Raw genomic sequence first — 19,840 nt, 5'->3', positions numbered from 1 at the left:
ATCTTCTCTACAGTACTTCCTCAATGATTGAGGGTAAGTGAGGTCAGGTCAGTGGGACCATTCTAGCCAATGAGAGGGCAGGTACGCGTGTGAACAACAGGCACAACAAAGTCGTTTTTCTCAAAATTGGCGAAATGCTTCGTGCAACCTCTATTATCAGTAAATGTTTAACTGACCAAACATTACAAAACCTCTACTCTATCAAATAATTTAACACTCTCGCATAGACCTCCATACAAAAAAGGGCTTATCTCACATGGACAGATTTTGGGCTGGGTAAATCCTCTCGCCTTTTAGTCCCTATTACAATTTAGACAAATGTCTGAATGGATGACATACTGACTGGCTGAACTGAATTAATTAAACATTCAAATATGTTGGAATTATGAGTTGCATGCATGCGCTGCACTTTTTGTCTAGTAGGCAAATAGGCCTAGATTAGGGTATGACTATGGCTGCATGGCTCCAGAAGAGCATCTCTTTGAGGGGGGCTTTTCCGAAGGCGCTGCATGGAGATCACAAGCTCTTCAACTGGGCAGCCGTGTCGCAATGGAGGGAATAGCCTATAAGAAGACTACCGCAACAGAGTTATTGTAAAGTGTGTGAATAAGCTTATGCCAGACGTAGCCTACGTTTAATCTTTCCCTTGTTCATTTCAAAGTCCATATGTTCATGACCCGATTAATCTAAATCATGTCAAATGATTTTAAATTCATATTAACCCCTCCTACAAAATATGCTTTGGCAAGATTTTGAGTGATGAAATGCACTACCGGTCAAAAGTTTTAGAACACCTACTCATTCAAGGGTTTTTCTTACTTTAACTATTTTCTACATTGTAGAATAGCAGTGAAGACAACAAAACTATGATTTTTTTTATTTTCTTTATTTAACCAGGCAAGTCAGTTAAGAACAAATTCTTATTTTCAATGACGGCCTAGGAACAGTGGGTTAACTGCCTGTTCAGGGGCAGAACGACAGATTTGTACCATGTCAGCTCGGGGGTTTGAACTTGCAACCTTCCGGTTACAAGTCCAATGCTCTAACCACTAGGCTACCCTGCCGCACACATATGGAATCAGGTAGTAACCAAAAAAGTGTTACATCAAAATATATTTTGTATTTGAGAATCTTCAAATAGCCACCCATTGTCTAGATGACAGCTTTGCACACACTTGGCATTCTCTCAACCAGCTTCACCTGGAATGCTTTTCCAACAGTCTTGAAGAAAATCCCACATGTGCTGAGCACTTGTTGGCTGCTTTTCCTTCACTCTGCGGTCCCACTCATCCCAAACCATCTCAATTAGGTTGAGGTCAGGGGATTGTGGAGGCCAGGTTATCTGATGCAGCACTCCAAGACTCTCCTTCCTGGTAAAATAGCCCTTACACAGCCTGGAGGTGTGTTGGGTAATTGTCCTGTTGAAAAACAAATGATAGTCCCACCCAGCGCAAACCAGATAGGATGGCGTATCACTGCAGAATGCTGTGGTAGCCATGCTGGTTAAGTGTGCATTACATTCTAAATAAATCACAGTGTCAACAGCAAAGCCCCCCCCCCACACACACACCATCACACCTCCTCCATACTTCACAGTGGGAACCACACACGTGAAGATCATCTGTTCACTTACTCTGCGTCTCACAAAGACACGGCGGTTGGAACCAAATATCTCAAATTTGGACACATCACACCAAAGGAGAGATCTCCACCGAATGTCCATTTCTCGTGTTTCTTGGCCCAAGCAAGTCTCTTCTTATTGGCGTCTTTTAGTAGGTGTTTCTTTGCAGCCTTTCGACCATGAAGGCCTAATTCACGCGGTCTCTTCTAAATAGCTGATGTTGAGATGTGTCTATTACTTTAACTCTGAAGAATTCATTTGGGCTGCAATCTGAGGTGCAGTTAACTCTAATGAACTTATGCTCTGCAGCAGAGGTAACTGTGGGTCTTCCTTTCCTGTGGCTGTCCTCACGAGAGCCAGTTTCATCATAGCACTTGATGGTTCTTGTGACTGCACTTAAAAAAAACCCAAAGTTCTTGAATTTTTCTAGATTAAGACATGAAGGTCAGTCAAAGTAATGATGGGCTGTCTTTGCTTATTTGAGCTGTTCGTGCCATAATATGGACTTGGTCTTTTACCAAATAGGGCTAGCTTCTGTATACCCCCATACCTTATCACAACAACAGATTGGCTCAAACGCATTAAGGAAAGAAATTCCACAAATGAACTTTTAACAAGGCACAGCGGTTAATTTAAATGCATTCCAGGTGACTACCTCATGAAGTTGGTTGAGAGAATGCCAAGCGTGTGCAAAGCGGTCATCAAGGCAAAGGGACGCTGTTTGAAAAATCTCAAATGCAAGATCTATTTTGATTTATTTAACACCTTTTTGGTTACTACATGATTCCATGTGTGCTATTTCATAGTTTTGATGTCGTCATTATTATTCTACAATGTAGAAAATAGTTAAAACCCTTGAATGAGTAGGTGTTCTAAAACTTTTGACCGGTAGTGTACAGTTAAAAAATTTGTGTCAAAGACTCCAGTGGTCATGCATAATTCACAAATCCACCAAACATCTATTATTTCATTATTCCTGGTATATACTACTGGTTATGATTGTAGACAGAGCCAAGAGAATGGGATGGTGCAATATTGTATTAGTCATATGGTGATAAGGTGTATGCATGGGGATGTCCACGTCACCCAGAGATATGCCCATGCTGTGGAGATGCACCTAGCAGACTGAAACGTCACTGTTGTACGGCATAATACAGATAGTACTATCTAGACTTGCCCTGGCAAACAAATTCATTACATTAGCTCCATAAATGTGAAGTTAACTCAGCTGAGTAATAGAGACTTTACTTGAAAACGTGCAGGATTCCTCTTTCTGGTTTCCCTGACTACAGTTTTTAATTTTAAATACTGTGTTTTTCTTGTTCGCATAGCACTCCTCAAAGGGCGTTTGGTGTATGTTTTTTTTGTTGGCGAGAAGTGCCAAAACTCTAAAAGGTATGATAGTCCGTAATCGTAACACGGTGATTGTATGTTCACAGATGAAATTTCACGTTTACGTTTCATGCATGGCTTTTCTTACGATCCTAACAATTTAATGTATGGATTCTCTTACGATACGTACATTCAACCTTTTGGCAGCTAGCTGGCTCCATAAAAGCAGCATCATATAAAGACAGCAACTATGCATCAAAATCAGATTTATTCTTCTCTGTCCCAAGCTACTTTAAAAGTTGAATCACTCCACTCTCCCATGTATCATCAACATAACAATATTTTCTCCATTTATCATCAACATAACAATATTTTCTCCATTTATCATCAACATAGCAATATTTTCTCCATTTATCATCAACATAACAATATTTTCTCCATTTATCATCAACATAACAATATTTTCTCCATTTATCATCAACATAGCAATATTTTCCCCCTTCAACATACCTTCTGTGGCGGTCCTTGACTTACACAGGATGACAGGATCGAGCCTTCTCATCAAGCAGCCTGCTTCTGTTCAGTCAGTCTGACTGTAGTCTAAATTGGTGTCTATAGATCTACAGAAAAAGGTGTGGGATTTGTGCAAGTGAAAAGGGTGACAGGGTGAAATAAGTGGGATCAAAATGCGTTACGGTTAGGACACCCCGCTGACGTGAGTTCTATTTTGAAAAACCATATGAACAACGGGTTGTTAAGAGATTTACTTATCTTTTAAACCATTTCTGTGAAATTCTTTGACATAAAAGGATGTAAAGAAAATCAAGCAAGTCAGGAAAAATGGGAACACAGCTCTTGCACCAACGAAAACAATCACAGAACGCAAAGAGTATAAATATACTATTTTTTATATTGAATAACATAGGTTGTATAGAACAATAAATGTTGCTCAATCAATTAAATCAGAGAAAATGACCCTGTGAATTAATACAGAAAAATACAGTACAGGACATGATTTATTACTCAGAGACCAGGTATATTGTTCCATATTTCCTGCCCCAAAAAGACGTACACCCAAAGCCATAACACTACAACTGGTTTTCAGCCTGCTGATTCAGGTTGGCCTGCTGATGCAGATTGTCCCCGGGCAAGAACAATGCACTGTAACCAAGAGGGAAATACAGAGACATCGTAGTACTTTGATAGACAGGAGTGACCCACAAATTCAGGTTTGTCCACAAAACACATGAGGAATTAAAGACAATAGAAAATACTATCACTACAACTCAAAAACAAAATTCCCATTTAAAAAAAAACTTGACAAGTGACATAATTAGTTAGGAATGTGATGGCCACCAGAGGTAAGGTTGCTGTGGACCTCTGGGCTGCTGGGACCTCTCCATGGCTTGCCTGGACAGTATAGGGGTCTGCATGCAGCCATATCATTTCCAAGTACAAGGGCAGGGCAGAGATGCTGGTGTTTCAGTAACAGATCTGAAAAAGTGGAACGAGAGAAAGATGTGTGACCGACTTGATTATAATCTATAAAATGCAAATCTGCAAGATAGACGAGGCTTGTTTCCTTGTGCACAATTATAAGAGGACTTATTGCTTGAAGATTTAGAGCAGGGACCATCAACTAGATTCAGTCAAGGGCTGATTATTTTCTTGAGCAGATTGTCAGAGGGCCGAAACATAATTCCAAATACATTTGTAGACTAAAAATATACCACAAGAAGCCCAAAAAGAATATAACTAAAACAATTATTTCAAACCTTGCTTACATTTGTATAAGATCACACACATCTTTCTATTACGCATGGAATTTAAAATGACTTGGAGATGATTTGCTGTTTTTTACAGTCTTATGTCCAACTTTTTTTCCCTTATTGGTGAGAAAGTTTTCCTTGCTCAGAAAACTTGTGGGCCAAATAAAATCAAATGTGGGACAAAATTGGCCCGCGGGCCACAAGTTGGGGAAACGTGATAGTGTAATCGCTCAGATCTCATACTCTAGGACACTGATAACACGGTAGCTGACTCATATGGGGTAAGGTGCACGTCCTGAGCTCCTCATGTGTGTCGTGTTCGTTTGGTACCAAGCGGTAGAAAATTAACTTACTCTAAATACAGGGAATGACATACCTGGACTTGTCCTATAAGAAACGCTCATCATTGTTTTCTGTTGCAAATTGCTTTAAAGCATTTTCCATTACGCGCACTAATGAACACCTCCCTGAACTCAGTCTCAATTCCCACTGACCACCAGACAGAGCGGTACTCACAATCACAGCTGCACAGCCTCAGTCCTCTGAGGCAGAACTCCCTTTGACTGGATCCTTCTCCCTCATCTGACACACACAAACACTCAATAAGTAGGATATCCAGGACAACACATTTCTGTTGCCTAATGACAAAACCAATAAGACAGTAGTACTGTACATCTCATTCGGAGTTAATTAATGCCAAAGACCAAACAAATGTACAGTAAATTACCTCATCCAGCTCTTTTTGGGTCTCCTCTTCAATACGGCGAATGTCCTCCATTGTCAGTCCGATCCATTTATCAATCAAACAGAACAGCTGTCTGTGGAACTTTGTAAACAATCGCTTCTCTTGCTGGAAATCAGAAAGGGAAAGAAATTAGACAAAACAATTACTTCCAAAAAATATTAGTAATATCAGCATTTATTATGTGCAACTTGGAGTAGCATGTCTCTGGCAAATCACTGTCTGTCCACTAGAGGACAGAAAACACTTTTTAGTCTTTATTGTAAACTAGTCTTTTGTCACACCCAGAGACTGCACAGCTTCGGATATCTTATTTCTCAGCCAACTCTGTCTACTAGTTTCTTCTTCAAGGGTTCCAGGCCGGAGTCATTTTTTTGCATGAACATAGAGCGATATGAAAATACTGGACTTTGCCTCTGTACTAGCACTAGGTTTGAACTGGAGCACTTAAAGATGTAGGCACCATAACGGAATATTATGCAAATACTGGAATAATTGACAAGTCTCCTACCGCACCTTCTGAATGAAGTTCTCAATTTTGTTTTGGACTCCCCACCATTTGAAGTTGACTGTGACTAACTTATAGGCACACATGTGAGGAGAGTTTGTGTTGCTGGGAAGCTCTTTCTGCAGAGGTAAAGACAAGTTATTACAACCTCAAGCAGAGGCAGAACAGTTGACAACACATAATAGAGCTTCCGAACCAGAATAGATACAGCCAGAGTCATATGTCAAGAGAGTTTAGGCCAGGTTTTAGAACGGACGCCATGTCGGAACCTTCATTCTCAAGCAAAACAGCGCAGCGAATTTCACGAACGTTTTTACTTATTAGCATTTGGGATAATGTGTATCCAAGTTGGTACGGTGTTGTGGTCAACAAATTGCATATCTGCTTTCACTGGACATCTTCATAGGTTTGGAAGAAATGGAGGAATATTGGTTTGGGTAGTACCTTCCAGTTAGGCCCCAGGGGGCCCCTGCCTGTCTTCTCTGACTTGAATATGGCAGGATCTTCTTCTGGCTTATAGTCCTGTGTGGAGCAGAGTGAGCAGATGAGTAGGATGCAAAGATACCAGTGTTCTATTTAATTCTATTCAGATAACTGGGTCGTACTCATTAGGGAACACCGTAGCAAAATGTAGTAGAACATTTATCAAGTTAAAATGAAGTGTTGTGCCTTAAAAATAATTGGTTTTGGGAAAGTTCCTGCAGATTTATGGCAAGTTTGTAAACTTCTGGCAACATTTTGTGGCAAAGGTTTACCACTAGTGCTGAATCAGCGAGAAACCTTTGGCAACAACAATATTTATTGCAAATAGTGGCAAATCATTCACTAAAGTTTTTTTTCTGGCAAACAAGAAGTATTTGAATCTGTGGCAAACCCATAGACATTAAGGGAAAACCTGTGGCAACAATATTTATTGCCACTAGTGGCAACAGTTTACCAGACAGAAGTCGTTTCTGGTAAATAGAGATGAAACCATATGGAAATTTCATATCACGATTATAGTGAGCAAAATGATCACGGTTATCAGTATTATCGCAGTATTGTTCAAATGTGCTGGAAAATGTTCAAAAAGTACTGATACAAACACTGAAATCAGTTCACCAAGTTTTATATTGAAAACTAACAAACAAAATTAGCAGGACTATGCACTTTGAGTGCATAAACATTAAAATAATAGCATTAAATATGGCACCATGTGGCCATGAGGTACAAGTTTCTCTAGAGCAGGTTTAAATGAACACAACCTTAAGTAAATCAAATGTGCATATAAAAGCAACACAAGTAAAGCAACGTGCATGTAAGAACAATACAACCATATGTAAACAAATCTAATGTGCATGTAAGAACAATACAACCATATGTAAACAAATCCAATGTGCATGTAAGAACAATACAACCATATGTAAACAAATCCAATGTGCATGTAAGAACAATACAACCATATGTAAACAAATCTAATGTGCATGTAAGAACAATACAACCATATGTAAACAAATCCAATGTGCATGTAAGAACAATACAACCATATGTAAACAAATCCAATGTGCATGTAAGAACAATACAACCATATGTAAACAAATCCAATGTGCATGTAAGAACAATACAACCATATGTAAACAAATCTAATGTGCATGTAAGAACAATACAACCATATGTAAACAAATCTAATGTGCATGTAAGAACAATACAACCATATGTAAACAAATCCAATGTGCATGTAAGAACAATACAACCATATGTAAACAAATCTAATGTGCATGTAAGAACAATACAACCATATGTAAACAAATCTAATGTGCATGTAAGAACAATACAACCATATGTAAACAAATCTAATGTGCATGTAAGAACAATACAACCATATGTAAACAAATCCAATGTGCATGTAAGAACAATACAACCATATGTAAACAAATCTAATGTGCATGTAAGAACAATACAACCATATGTAAACAAATCTAATGTGCATGTGTTGACATTAAAATAACACAAAATATATAAACAAATCCAATGAACAGCAGTGATCGATTGTCCGTTCTCTCCTTCATAACGAAATAAGGTGCTGCTGGCCTAACATCCTGGACATCCTTTGCTTACTTGAGATTGAAATGTAAAAATGTCAGCATATTTACTTGGTCCGGTTTAAGTAGTGATCTGCGAGGGGAGACAATGTGCCCGCTGGCACTGAACACTGATGGCACGCTGGTTGCTGAGATGCAGAAAAGCTTCCTGGCAACCCTGGCAAGGTGAGGCAGCTCTGATGCAGAGCCCCTCCACCACACCAGTGGATCCTCTTCTGCTGGAATGGGTGGCAGAGACAGGTAGACCTTGATCTATTCTTTCACTCTGTCTTCTGGGGTGGTCAGAATCTGACCCTCTGCCCCGCTCTGCTGCCTTAGGGTTATCTAAAAAGGTCCTATTGAATTTGGGGTCAATGAAACAAGCCATGTGCATGACTCTTTGCCTTCTCTGTGTGTCTGTTGTTAAAGTCTTCTCTCATTACCCTTTTCATCTCCTTGGTCAGGGATGGCTCCGTATCCTTTTCCACCAGAACATCACAGGTGCTGTGGTCCAGGACAGGTTTGATGGCTGACAGTGTCACTCGTGTCTCTGAGGCAAGTGCATCTATAAAAACGTTCTCAGAGGTTTAAGCAGCTGGCACAGATGGTCGGCATCCTTGGGCATCAGATTCCATGTTCCTCGTTCTCTAGCCAGTGTCACACAGAATGGCTGCTGTTGGCTGAGGAAACGCTCACGCATCTTGTGTGTAGATCCCCCATCCGGGTCACCACATCATGGATCAGAGCCTTCTGGGGCATGTTGAGGGCAGCTTGCTTTTCTCTCAGTTCTCTCCTCTTCCAGCTCCGTGAGAAGCCTTGGACCAGATGACGGCAGGCCTTGGCTGCTGTGTCAACGCTCTGAATTTTCAGAGCCTTTGAGGTGGCCAGGTTCAAAGCACCCAAGCCACAGATCTGGGAAATCTTCAAAAGCCTTGATCATGTTTGTTGCGTTGTCTGTGGTTATGCAGACCAGGTCTTTCTTGTTGATCCCCCCCCACTCTCCAGGCATATTCTCAAAAACTCTGTTGTGAGCCGAGTGATCTTCTCAGAAGAACTGTGTTTCCAGGCAGTTTGATTCCAGTTGCCAGTCTGTGGTGAGGTAATGGATAGTGAAGCTGATGTAGGGTTGACCACCTCCGCTTTCACTGGTCCAGAGGTCAGTAGTTGCAGCAAACCATATGCTTTGAGCCAAACCTTTTCCAACATCAGCTTTAACCTGGTTGTACAGGTTTGGGATTTCAGTCTTGGAAAAATTTTGCGATGACACTTTGTAGTGAGGCACGGCAACCTTCTTCAGCCTCAGAAAGCCAGGCCTCTCAACAATTTGAAATGGCATGACCTTTGCAATGTAAATATGAAAAGGGCTGCAGTGAGGTCCTGAGCATTTTTTGACATGGGTGCATAAGCAGCCTGCCATTTAAACGCTTGCTCAGTGTCTGTGTCACAAGTTCACAACTGTAGATGAGGGACCAGTAGCATCGCTGGGTTTGCCTGCTGCACATCCACTCTGTAACCAAGGGAAAAGAAAATGTATTACTTTTATTACTACATTATAATTATTATTCACTCACACAATCATCTCTGTTGCATTTGAGTATATGCAATGAGCCCATGCACAATTTACATAAATACAAACGAGTCTTAAGACAGTGATAGTAATTGCAATGAGCACAGCAATTGACATAAATACAGGAGTCTTGTATAGGAGTCTATAGTGTTTCTCCTGTTGAAACACTTACAACCAAATCGACGTCTGACGGATTTTAAATGAACAAAATATATGTTGGTTGGGTGACTAAACTACATAAGGTGTTATCGTGTGCAATGGGTAAATAGAGAGTGCAGATACACGACGGGTACAGCAGCAGGACAACGTGCAGTGTTTTTACAAGAGTAGGTAACACTGAACGCTTCCGTTAAAATGATTGACAAGCTATTAGCAAGTTTGACAGACAAACCATGACATTTCCCCCACATCATGCATTGAGCTAAAAGTTAACTTACCTTGCATTCGCTATAAAGTAGCGGGTGGTGATCACGAAGATGACTCAAGAGATTTGAAGTGTTGTCCCCTTTCGTAGCTATTTCTTTTTGCTGCATGTTCTGCAGACAGGGTGACCATCTTCGATTAGGTTTCCCTCAGCACTCTTGTAAAACCCAAAATACGACCACACTTCAGATTTGGTCCTCTTAAAAGGCTGAAAAATCTCCCGAGCGCTGTCACTGCCTTCCCGCATGTTTTCACACAAAATAAAATCCACGCTGCATGCTGCGCCAGACCGTTGCTAACTTTGGTTGATGCCGGACAGTATTTACCATATGAGTTTTTCAAACCGTGGTAATCAAACACGGTTTTAATGATAATTAAAATTTGAAACGGTAATACTAACCGTCGGGAATTTTACCGTGGTTTATCGTGAAACCGGTAACCGTTTCATCCCTACTGGTAAACACATTGAGCTCAAACAGGGTGGAAAATGCTAACTAGCTACCGATGTTGTCAAGTGAGTGTTTTAACTTAACTTCATAATTGTGCAAGCTAATTGATGCCTGGTAAGCATGTCATGTTTTATGGGATAGTGTGAAACACATTTTGTTGCTAGCTAGATCAGTTTCAATCTGTCAGCACCACTGACTGGCTAGTTTACCCAGAAAGACTCACAGCTGTAATCGCCGTTGAAGGTAATTCTAGCATGTATGGACTCAGGGGGTTGAATACTTATCTAATCAAGATATGCAGTATTAGGGTTTTACTTCATGTTTTTTTTATTTTTAAATGTGACTTTCTTCCACTTCGACATTAAAGTATTTTGTGTAGATTGAAAAAAAATAAGAATTAAATCAAATTTAATCCCACTTTGTAACAAAATGTGTAAAAAGTCAAGGGGTGGGAATACTTTCTGAAGGACCTGTAGTACGTTTAGTATGTTTAGTTCTCTGTGAGAAGGAAGTTCATTTAAATGTATCGACACAAACCAAATTGCATATACATTTCAATGTTGTTAATACACAAAGTAATCAAAAACCTGTTTCAATTTGCATTTTCATAATCAGTTTGAAGCCAATTTGCAGCAAACAGAATGTTCGCCACAAGTTTCCCAGTATTGTTTTCCAGAATTTCATAAGTCGCTGCAAATTTGTGGCAACAGTTTGCCACGAAAGTCATTTCATTTTAAAATATGAGCTGGCCACAAATTTGGCCAAAGATTTGCCACAACTATTTGCCAGAAGCCTGCTTTCTCAGTAAGGGAATTTCTATTGGACAAGTTCAGGCAATCCCTCCCTGTTTCAGTCATTTTTTTACCATTTGCTGCCTTATGAATGCAACCCTGATGTGTCTGGGTTTAGAACAGTAAAAGAGTTTCAAAGAATGCTTATTACTAACAACTTGTTAGTACATTCACACTGATCAATCACTGCCATCACCTTGACATCCACTTGGCTTTTGTCAGCGATGTCAATGTAGACTACTTCAGTCTTCTTCCACTGATCTGGGTCTAGTCCATGTACCTATGCAGGGAATCATTTATAGTAAGTTACCCACTTCAAGAGCTAAGAATGCCTCACTAGTAGTCACTACATAGACTAGGTATAACATGCCTGGTTGGCCTTGGGGCCAATTACATTTCAATCCACTCAATTCAGGAAATAAACTGAAAAGCAAATTCTAAATCCAATTTTGAGGGAAACTGAATTGAAATTGGCCCCAACCCTGATTACATAGCACTTTGATACATAATGTGTACATGTTGTTTCAGTGTCATCACCAACAGAGCAGGTCTGAGAACTAAAAATGCAAACACGAGAAGGGTTTCCGTATCCTTTCACCAAGTCAGAGGATGGACACGGAAATGACATGGAATGAAATGACGTCAATGTGAAGTGACTGATTGGAGTCTGATCGATAAAATAAAAAGGGGAAATCGTTAAATTAAAGGACTAGTGACGTCCGCCAACTGAATTAAATGTGCCGGTGGTCCATGCTTGACATGGTGTACATTCAGACTCATTACATTAGCTGCTCACTCACATTGTCCTGAACCCCCATGTCGGGCTTGTGCCACGTCTCAATTTTAATCAGAAAATTGTCCTTCATGTATTCATTCTGCGGGAGGAAGGGAAAATAATAACAAACGAGATCAATCAAGTGTCCAACACATACTGGGTTCAAAGACTATTTGAAATCATGTCAAATACTATATGTGCTTGATTGAGCATGCTGGCTTAATCAATCTATAGAATAGTCCTTAACCAGTAAACCCCATCCTGGGCTAGAGCAAAAATCCAAAGTATTTGAAAGATTTCAAATAGTATTTGAACCCAGGTCTGAAACTGAAAGTAATACATTTATTTAACCTTTATATATGGACTATAAGTGATTACATCTTGAGGCATACATCAGCTATGAGCAGTGGTACTGGTCATTTAAAAAAAAAATATATATATATATATATATTTTTTTTTTTTTTTTTTTTTCACCTTTATTTAACCAGGTAGGCCAGTTGAGAACAGGTTTTCAACTGGCCTACCTGGTTAAATACCAGTGTGACCTGGACAAGATAAACGCAAAGCAGTGCGACAAAAACAACAGAGTTACACATGGGATAAACAAATGTACAGTCAATATCACACAAAAAAACATGCACATGCATGTGCGTACACACACGTTCACCCTGGCAAAACGAGTGTCTGTCTTTCTCTGTGTTAAGTCAGCCCCATCCGCTTCTCTCCTTTCCTTTTGACAGGCAAGGTTACCAGCTCCTCTTTCACCATGTTTACAGCTGAATAGTGTGCAAGTAAACAGTAACATACTGTATATGTAAATGTATAGAAGAAAACAGTACTTACTGTAATAACTGCAACAGGGGAAGAGATGGACATGAGGAGACAAAGAGAGTAAACAATGTTTAGGGGAACAGACGTTCAAAATAATATCTCAATAGTTGCACATGTTAGAAATTGGCTAACTCCTTGTCAATCAAACTGAGAAGTTGTCTATATACATCATTAATACCCAATGCCTGGCAATTGGTCCAGACATTACATAGATTCCAATAGCATGTCCTCACAGTGCTGGCTGCTAGCGTGTATACCCAAATTAATTATTCAACATATTCTCTCGCTACAGAAGGGCTAGGTAACAAAGAGCAGGGGACTTACCCGTCCGACAGTAGGGGTAAGCATTCCAGGCCTTCTCGTGGATGTTAAGAGCAGTTGATGGTGCCAGAATGCGCACATAGTTTGGCACTTTACTGCAGAGAAAAAGTAAGATATTATTATTTTAGGGTCAAATCCATATGAATTCAATCACTTTTTGACCACATCCCTTTGACCTCAACCACCGCACCCAATTGAACGCACCCAATTGAACAAAACTTTCCCACACATGTTTGCCAATGGTAGAAGTGGTGAGAAAGTGCCCTTTTGGCCCTAAATGCCAAAAGAGTCAGGAGATAGGAGGTGCTCAAAGTTCACCCTATTTAAATATAGCCCACCCTACCATGAGAGATCCGTGTCTTCATCACTGAAAAAGACAAACGGTTGAATTTGATATACACTGAACAAAAATATAAACGGACATGTAGTGTTGGTCCCATGTTTCATGAGCTAAAAAAAAGAAAAAATCCCAGAAACGTTCCACATGCAAAAAATTGTATCTCTCAAATTTTGTGCACAAATTAGTTAATATCCCTGTCAGTGAGCATTTATTTTTTGCCAAGACAATCCAGCCACCTGACAGGTGTGGCATATCAAGACGCTGATTAAACAGCATGATCATTACACAAGTGCACCTTGTGGTGGGAATATAAAATGACACTAAAATGTGCAGTTTTGTCACACAACACAATGCTACAGATATCTCAAGTTTTGAGGGAGCGTGCAGTTGGCAAGCTGACTGCAGGAATGTAAACCAGAGCTGTTGCCAGCTAATTGAATGTTCATTTCTCTACCATAAGCTGCCTCCAACGTTGTTTTAGAGAATTTGGCAGTACGTCCAACCGGCCTCACAACCGCAGACCACGTGTAACCACGTCAGCCCAGGACCTCCACATCCGGCTTCTTCACCTGTGGGATCGTCTGAGGGTGGGGTAGTGAGGGGAGCTGAGGAGTATTTCTGTCTGTAATAAAGCCCTTTTGCGGGGAAAAACTCATTCTGATTGGCTGGGCTGCCAAGTGGGTGGCCCTATGCCCTCCCAGGCCCACCAAGGCTGCACCCCTGCCCAGTCATGTGAAATCCATAGATTAGGGCCTAATTTATTTGACTGATTTCTTAATATGAACTGTAACTCAGTAAAATCTTTGAAATTGCTGCATGTTGCATTTATATATTTTTTTAATATTATATATATATATTTTTTTATATATTATATATATATTTTTTTATATATATATTTTATTTTTAATTTTTTTATATTTATATTTTTTTCTCAGTACAATTTGAAAGCATATAAACAGGGTTGTCAAACTATTTTATAATTTCTTAAAGATATTTTTTATTTATAAAAAGTGGAAATCTGCAGTTCAAATAATAAGAACATGAACACCCCACCAATTTCTCGTGAAATAGCTGAGGGATAGACATAACCTATGGATGCAAGGACTGACCATTGTAGTTTTAACCATGTTTTGAGGCTATACAGTATTTGTTTCAAATTATATTGTTTACAATGGAGTAAAACAAGCTTATATTTTGGGTTCAGTTGAACTGAGCTCATGACGGATTTATGAGTTACATTCTTCAAGAAACAATGGGTATATACTGTACCATTGGGTGATTGGATGGATGGGAGTCACTGGGTAGATGGATGGATAGGTGGATGGACCAATCGTACCTGTGCAGGTGATATATCTTGTGGGTGTACTGGCCCTTCTCTCCGTCCTTCTCATAGGGTTCATTCTTCAGCACCTCCACCCCTTCTCCTCCACCCGTCTCATTCTTACTGGTCTCAGCCACAGAGTACAGCTGCCCCACTTGGTACTGTGGAGAGGGAGAAAGAGGAGTGACCTACAGTTACACAGACTAAATAATCCCCATTGTTCACAAGTTGCATTAACAGACAGCTGCAACCACTTCAGTGGGCACATCCCTAACCATTCACTCCTCAGAGCACCTGGACAGGGACAGTTTTCCATATTCACCACTGGCCGGGCGTTCCTTGTGCATTTAGCCCAGATAGACACCAACTTCAGCTTAACAGCTCAACAGGATAACAGTACTGTCAGCAAGCATAAGAAAAATACTGTAATAGCCATCTGTGGCAGTTTTTTTGGGGGGATGACAGTCTCTCTGCCAACAATTCCCTTGTTAAATGCTCACCAATGATTTCAGGGTGTAGAGCTCTGTCAAAGACCTTTGGCAGGTGGATTACTGTCTCCAACTCTACTGTACCAGCCTAGGCAGCACACCCCATCCATCCACCACCACCACAGGCCTTGAGTCACCCAGCAGCAGTCGATGACGTGGCACGCAACCGCAGGTTGCTGTGTGCAGCGTGACTGCAATAAAGTTGTCCTGGAACGCGGCCACTGTGCGTCAGGGAGCTAGTGACCCACAGGGAACTGGTGACTCGCTTGCTGCACATTGACACTACTCAATAACCAACAGCCAACTGACATTTAAAAACACAGAATAGTTTGTGCCTGGCTGATTAGATAAGTAATCCCAAAATGAGATGCTTTCAACAGGTGAAACAGCTCTGTTTGGAGGAAGATGGGGTACAATCACATCCTCTACCGAACAGTGTTATTTTGGTGGTTCCATCTCATGCGCGAGTAGGTGGTTAGGAATGTGACGACACGTGTAAAACCAGCATTTCACTTATTGTTCCCCTGCGTGCGTGTGACTAAAAATGTCCATCTTCCTCAGGCTGTGGAAGTTTTAAAGTTACGGCCCATTTTGTACAGAGAAATTGGCATAGCAGGCAATTTAACCAATCACAGCCCTCCTTTCACTTGTATCATTGCACATCCTGCAAATCACCAAAAGAAGGCAACTATTTTGAATCCATTTTTATACTGTAAGTCAAAGTAGCAGAGACCTCATTCTGGAACTTCGATTTGCATGTAGAGTATATTATGTTCAACAATATATTGAAACATTTGCCAAATCTAAAATGGTTTATGCTTATTTTTTTCAATATAAAGATAGAAAATGTCCTCCAAAAGTACATTTCTATGGTATGTTTTTGTTCCAATGAGGAATCACCCTTATGTAAGGCTATGAATGGAATTTAGGGTTATGATCCTTGATCTGGAATCTTATTTTGGGGGAAACTTAGAGACTTAGATTTAAGTCAGCTTTAAAAAAAAAATTAAAAAAATTAAAGAGCGAGCGGGGAATGATGCTGGTGACTAGAACTCTGAGAACAAATGGAGAAAGAGAGGGAGACTGAGAAGGAAGGAGAGAGAACGGTGGAATCGGCACTGTTGCTGATAAGTTGTTGCCAAGATGGAATGCAAGATTATGTCTGATGAAAATAAATCTGGTGGAACATACAAGGGTCATTCCACCTCAAAAAGCACAAGAAATAGGATTGACACCCACCGTCTCAGATTGTTCTGAAATCGCTTGTGTTGTTAGAAACAGATAAGATTAGTAGTGCTGAGAGATTAGTGATTTTTGAGGTCGGTTGGTTTTGGTTAGATTCTAAAAAAAAATATATCATGATTTTGGTTTTGATATTTTAAATGCACTTTGCATTATGTGAGTTGAAAGCTGTAACATAGAATGACACAGAAATACCAATGATGGTAGGGACTGCCCATGACTGCTTATCACTTACTAATCATCAGTTATTCACACTAATACAATTATTTAATTGTGTATATTACATTAGTTTTATTTGATTACTTTATGTCATTCCAACTCATATGACAAAAATCACTATTTTAGTAGTTCTTCAAAGTAAATAAGGCATATTTTCATGACTGCTGAATAACAACTATCAACCACTTAGATCATGTATTTTCAGGTAGAGATACCTCAAAGAAACTGCTCTCTATGTGTCCCCTCTTGATTGCACATTCTTCAGTCTCTTACGGAGCAGGCATAAAGTAAACAGACTGGACAAGGAGCCACGCAATGGATTATGGCCATTGTAGTTAATTATCACATTGTCTGAATAACATTGGGCTTTTGGAAACTACAACTCCCTATTACATCGCACAGTTTGGACATGATCTGATTTATCTCTAGAGAAACTGCCGAGAAATGTGCGCATTGAGCTCACAGAAAAAAAACAGAACAAAATGGATTTCAAATAATTGAACCGACATCAATAAGTTGTTTAAAAAGCAAAAAATAACCAAGTTAATCTCTCAGCACTAAGGATTAGCATTCCTTGCTGTCATACCTTGACAATAAAATGGTTACAGGGTAAGGAAACCCATGTCATTTTGTAATTTGGGTGAACTATCCCTTTAAGTTCTTCAAACTTTTTTCACCTAATACAGGAACAGCAGCATCTAGTAGTCAGAACCTGGTAATATAAGGATGTAGGATGGGCCATAAACCTAAAAAAGTTAGGTCGAAATCAGATATCAGGTACTATATTTATCAAACATTATATGAATCCTATAAACTAAATTGGCCAATTTAGGTGCAATCAATTAGCTTAATTTCTCAGAGATGAAATTTTATTTCAACAAAATAATGTTGCAGGAATGCTAATCTTATTGGTTTCTAATTACAGAAACGATTTCAGAACAATCTGAGATGGTGGGTGACATGGCTTTCTGAAATGACATGGAACAACCCACAACTACTGACTTAACTGCAAAGCTTCAGTCAGGAATACGGTGCTCCGTTTTAATTAATATGGCTAATATTATCTGCCAATGTCCAGCCTGACTGTGTGTGGCCGGCTAAACACTGCAATCGTGAACATAATGGAAACCATGCCAACATCCTGTGCACACACATCATCATGAAAGGTGTGTGTACAAACAGGAACTTGAAGGTTAGAGGAACATAATGCAGACCAACTGCTTGACATACAGACGGCCCTGATTCCTCAAGAGCACAGGCACGTTAGGTAACGGGTTGGCCCCGTGAACGTTCCGCTTTTGCGTTCATGGGGCTAGGTAATCGTTGACCTCAATTTGACCGTTGAGTCAGAAAACGAGAATGTAGCTTGACCAGCTTGATAGGTGACATGAAGCGAGAGTTCAAGACACAAATAAATGACACTCGGTCGCTACTTACCTCTTCCACAGATATGGGGAGGATGACTCGACTAGAAGAGAGAGAGAGAGAGAGAGAGAGAGCGCAACATCACATTACAACACCTGCAGCTCATGACTAATGTTATTGCTCATCTAATTTATCACTTGATTTATTAGTTCCCGACTGACAATTCTCTGATAGCAACTGCTAAGAGTATGTTAATCAAAACACGTTTAGCCTAAGACCTGGGACGATAAATCTGAAATAAATCGACACCGACCACTTATCGCAGGCATTTCGCTTACATCGTTCATGACGATAAGTAGCCTATACTAGAGAAATGTGAAGTTTGAAAGAAAATAAGCTAGCTAATAAGAGGGATTGTTAATGGGACAACTGATGGCGAAAACCATCAAACTAGTAGTAGTTTCATGGATACAAAAAAAGTGGTGCACATTAATGTTCTTTTTACCGTCAAGTCGGGCAATTTATCGCGTTATGGATTATTGACCATACTGTCCTGCTCTACCTATCAACTATGAACATTGCAAGCCTGAACGTGTTACTGATTCTAGCTGTAATATTGTCAGAGGAAATTGAAGCCCGGTGTAGATTTCTACTATCAGAAAATAATTCGCTTTGGCCCCATCCTCTGCCAGTCTACAATAGGCAATAATCACCACCTGTCCCCAGTCTAAGTAGCACTGAATATTTCATTATAAACAGATCTGGGCGTAATGAGAGCCAAGACAGGCACCATACTAATTCTACGGTATTGATACAGGCAGGTTTGGGGCATCAGGATGACACGTTGATATGGCAGTTGTTGACTCTCGTAACCAATGAGTTAGATGACATGTCATGCAAGTGTATACTCTGGATAAGTTTGAGATAAAAGGCACACCCTTGTATGTTTTTTTAGTAGGCCTGACGATGCATGGGATGATTATAATTAAAGTTATGGTTACAAAGTTAGTGGCACTTTGTCAGTTAAGATACATTTTGGTAACTGACAATACATTTCCATTTTGGCAAATGTGTTAATGATTATTTTTTACTTAATGCATGAATTCAATGAGTCTATCCATACAGTGAAGACAGGCAACAAGCAGTCAATAGCATTGACAAACTTGACATTTTACGCAAAGACAACACAGCGAATACCAACTTGCACGTGTTTTTTTGAATTCCCAAATGGTAAGTAGGCTATACTAGACTAACAGAGAAAATACTATAAACGAAGAGGATAATTGCCACACAAGACATTTTCCCAATGGTTTGCCTGTGTATGACATCGTTCTCCTGCGTGACACGTTTTAACTAAACACCATATTTTCCCAAACATTTTTACTTACAATTCTTTAATGAGCATTTTGGTAGTGTTGTCCGTGTATATGCAGCATTCAGATGTCTAGCTTACTGGTTAAAAACTCAAAACGGCGGAGGTATGTTTGTCCGTCTGCGACCCACGGTCTCCGCGGTTTTGCGCTCCTATTTTTCTTGAATTCACTTCCTGACAGATGCCGAAAGGGGCGCGGCGTCACCTCAAGTCAGTCACCTCCATTCAGTAACCTCATCCTTATTCGAAGCAAAACATACAGACCTGAAACAAACACACTACACCATGGTTTGCGCTGATCACA

At 40.0% G+C, this 19,840-nt stretch overlaps 1 protein-coding gene and 1 long non-coding RNA gene across 2 annotated transcripts; both read right to left on the bottom strand.

Annotated features, from left to right (window-relative positions):
- Positions 1-3,845: 3,845 nt before the first annotated feature.
- Positions 3,846-19,755, bottom strand: LOC110503651 (phosphatidylinositol transfer protein alpha isoform). The gene is made up of 12 exons (XM_021582089.3): positions 19,553-19,755; positions 18,237-18,267; positions 14,866-15,011; positions 13,193-13,284; positions 12,881-12,888; positions 12,063-12,137; positions 11,459-11,542; positions 6,417-6,494; positions 5,981-6,091; positions 5,450-5,572; positions 5,239-5,304; positions 3,846-4,447 (listed from the first exon to the last, which is right to left on the bottom strand). Exons 1-11 carry the CDS (start codon positions 19,567-19,569, stop codon positions 5,257-5,259), a joined length of 813 nt encoding a protein of 270 aa, XP_021437764.1. The 5' UTR covers positions 19,570-19,755; the 3' UTR covers positions 3,846-4,447; positions 5,239-5,256.
- On the bottom strand, positions 7,065-10,716 carry LOC149972357 (uncharacterized). Its single transcript, XR_016491310.1, has 2 exons — positions 10,037-10,716; positions 7,065-9,539 (listed from the first exon to the last, which is right to left on the bottom strand). It is a non-coding gene; the product is annotated as an uncharacterized LOC149972357 (long non-coding RNA).
- Positions 19,756-19,840: the final 85 nt, after the last annotated feature.

This window comes from Oncorhynchus mykiss, chromosome 24 (assembly GCF_057628025.1).
Source record: "Oncorhynchus mykiss isolate SJ-2025 chromosome 24, ASM5762802v1, whole genome shotgun sequence".
Classification (NCBI taxonomy): domain Eukaryota; kingdom Metazoa; phylum Chordata; class Actinopteri; order Salmoniformes; family Salmonidae; genus Oncorhynchus; species Oncorhynchus mykiss.
The sequence above is the reverse complement of the archived record's forward strand: the minus strand, read 5'-3'. Positions and strand labels throughout refer to the sequence as shown.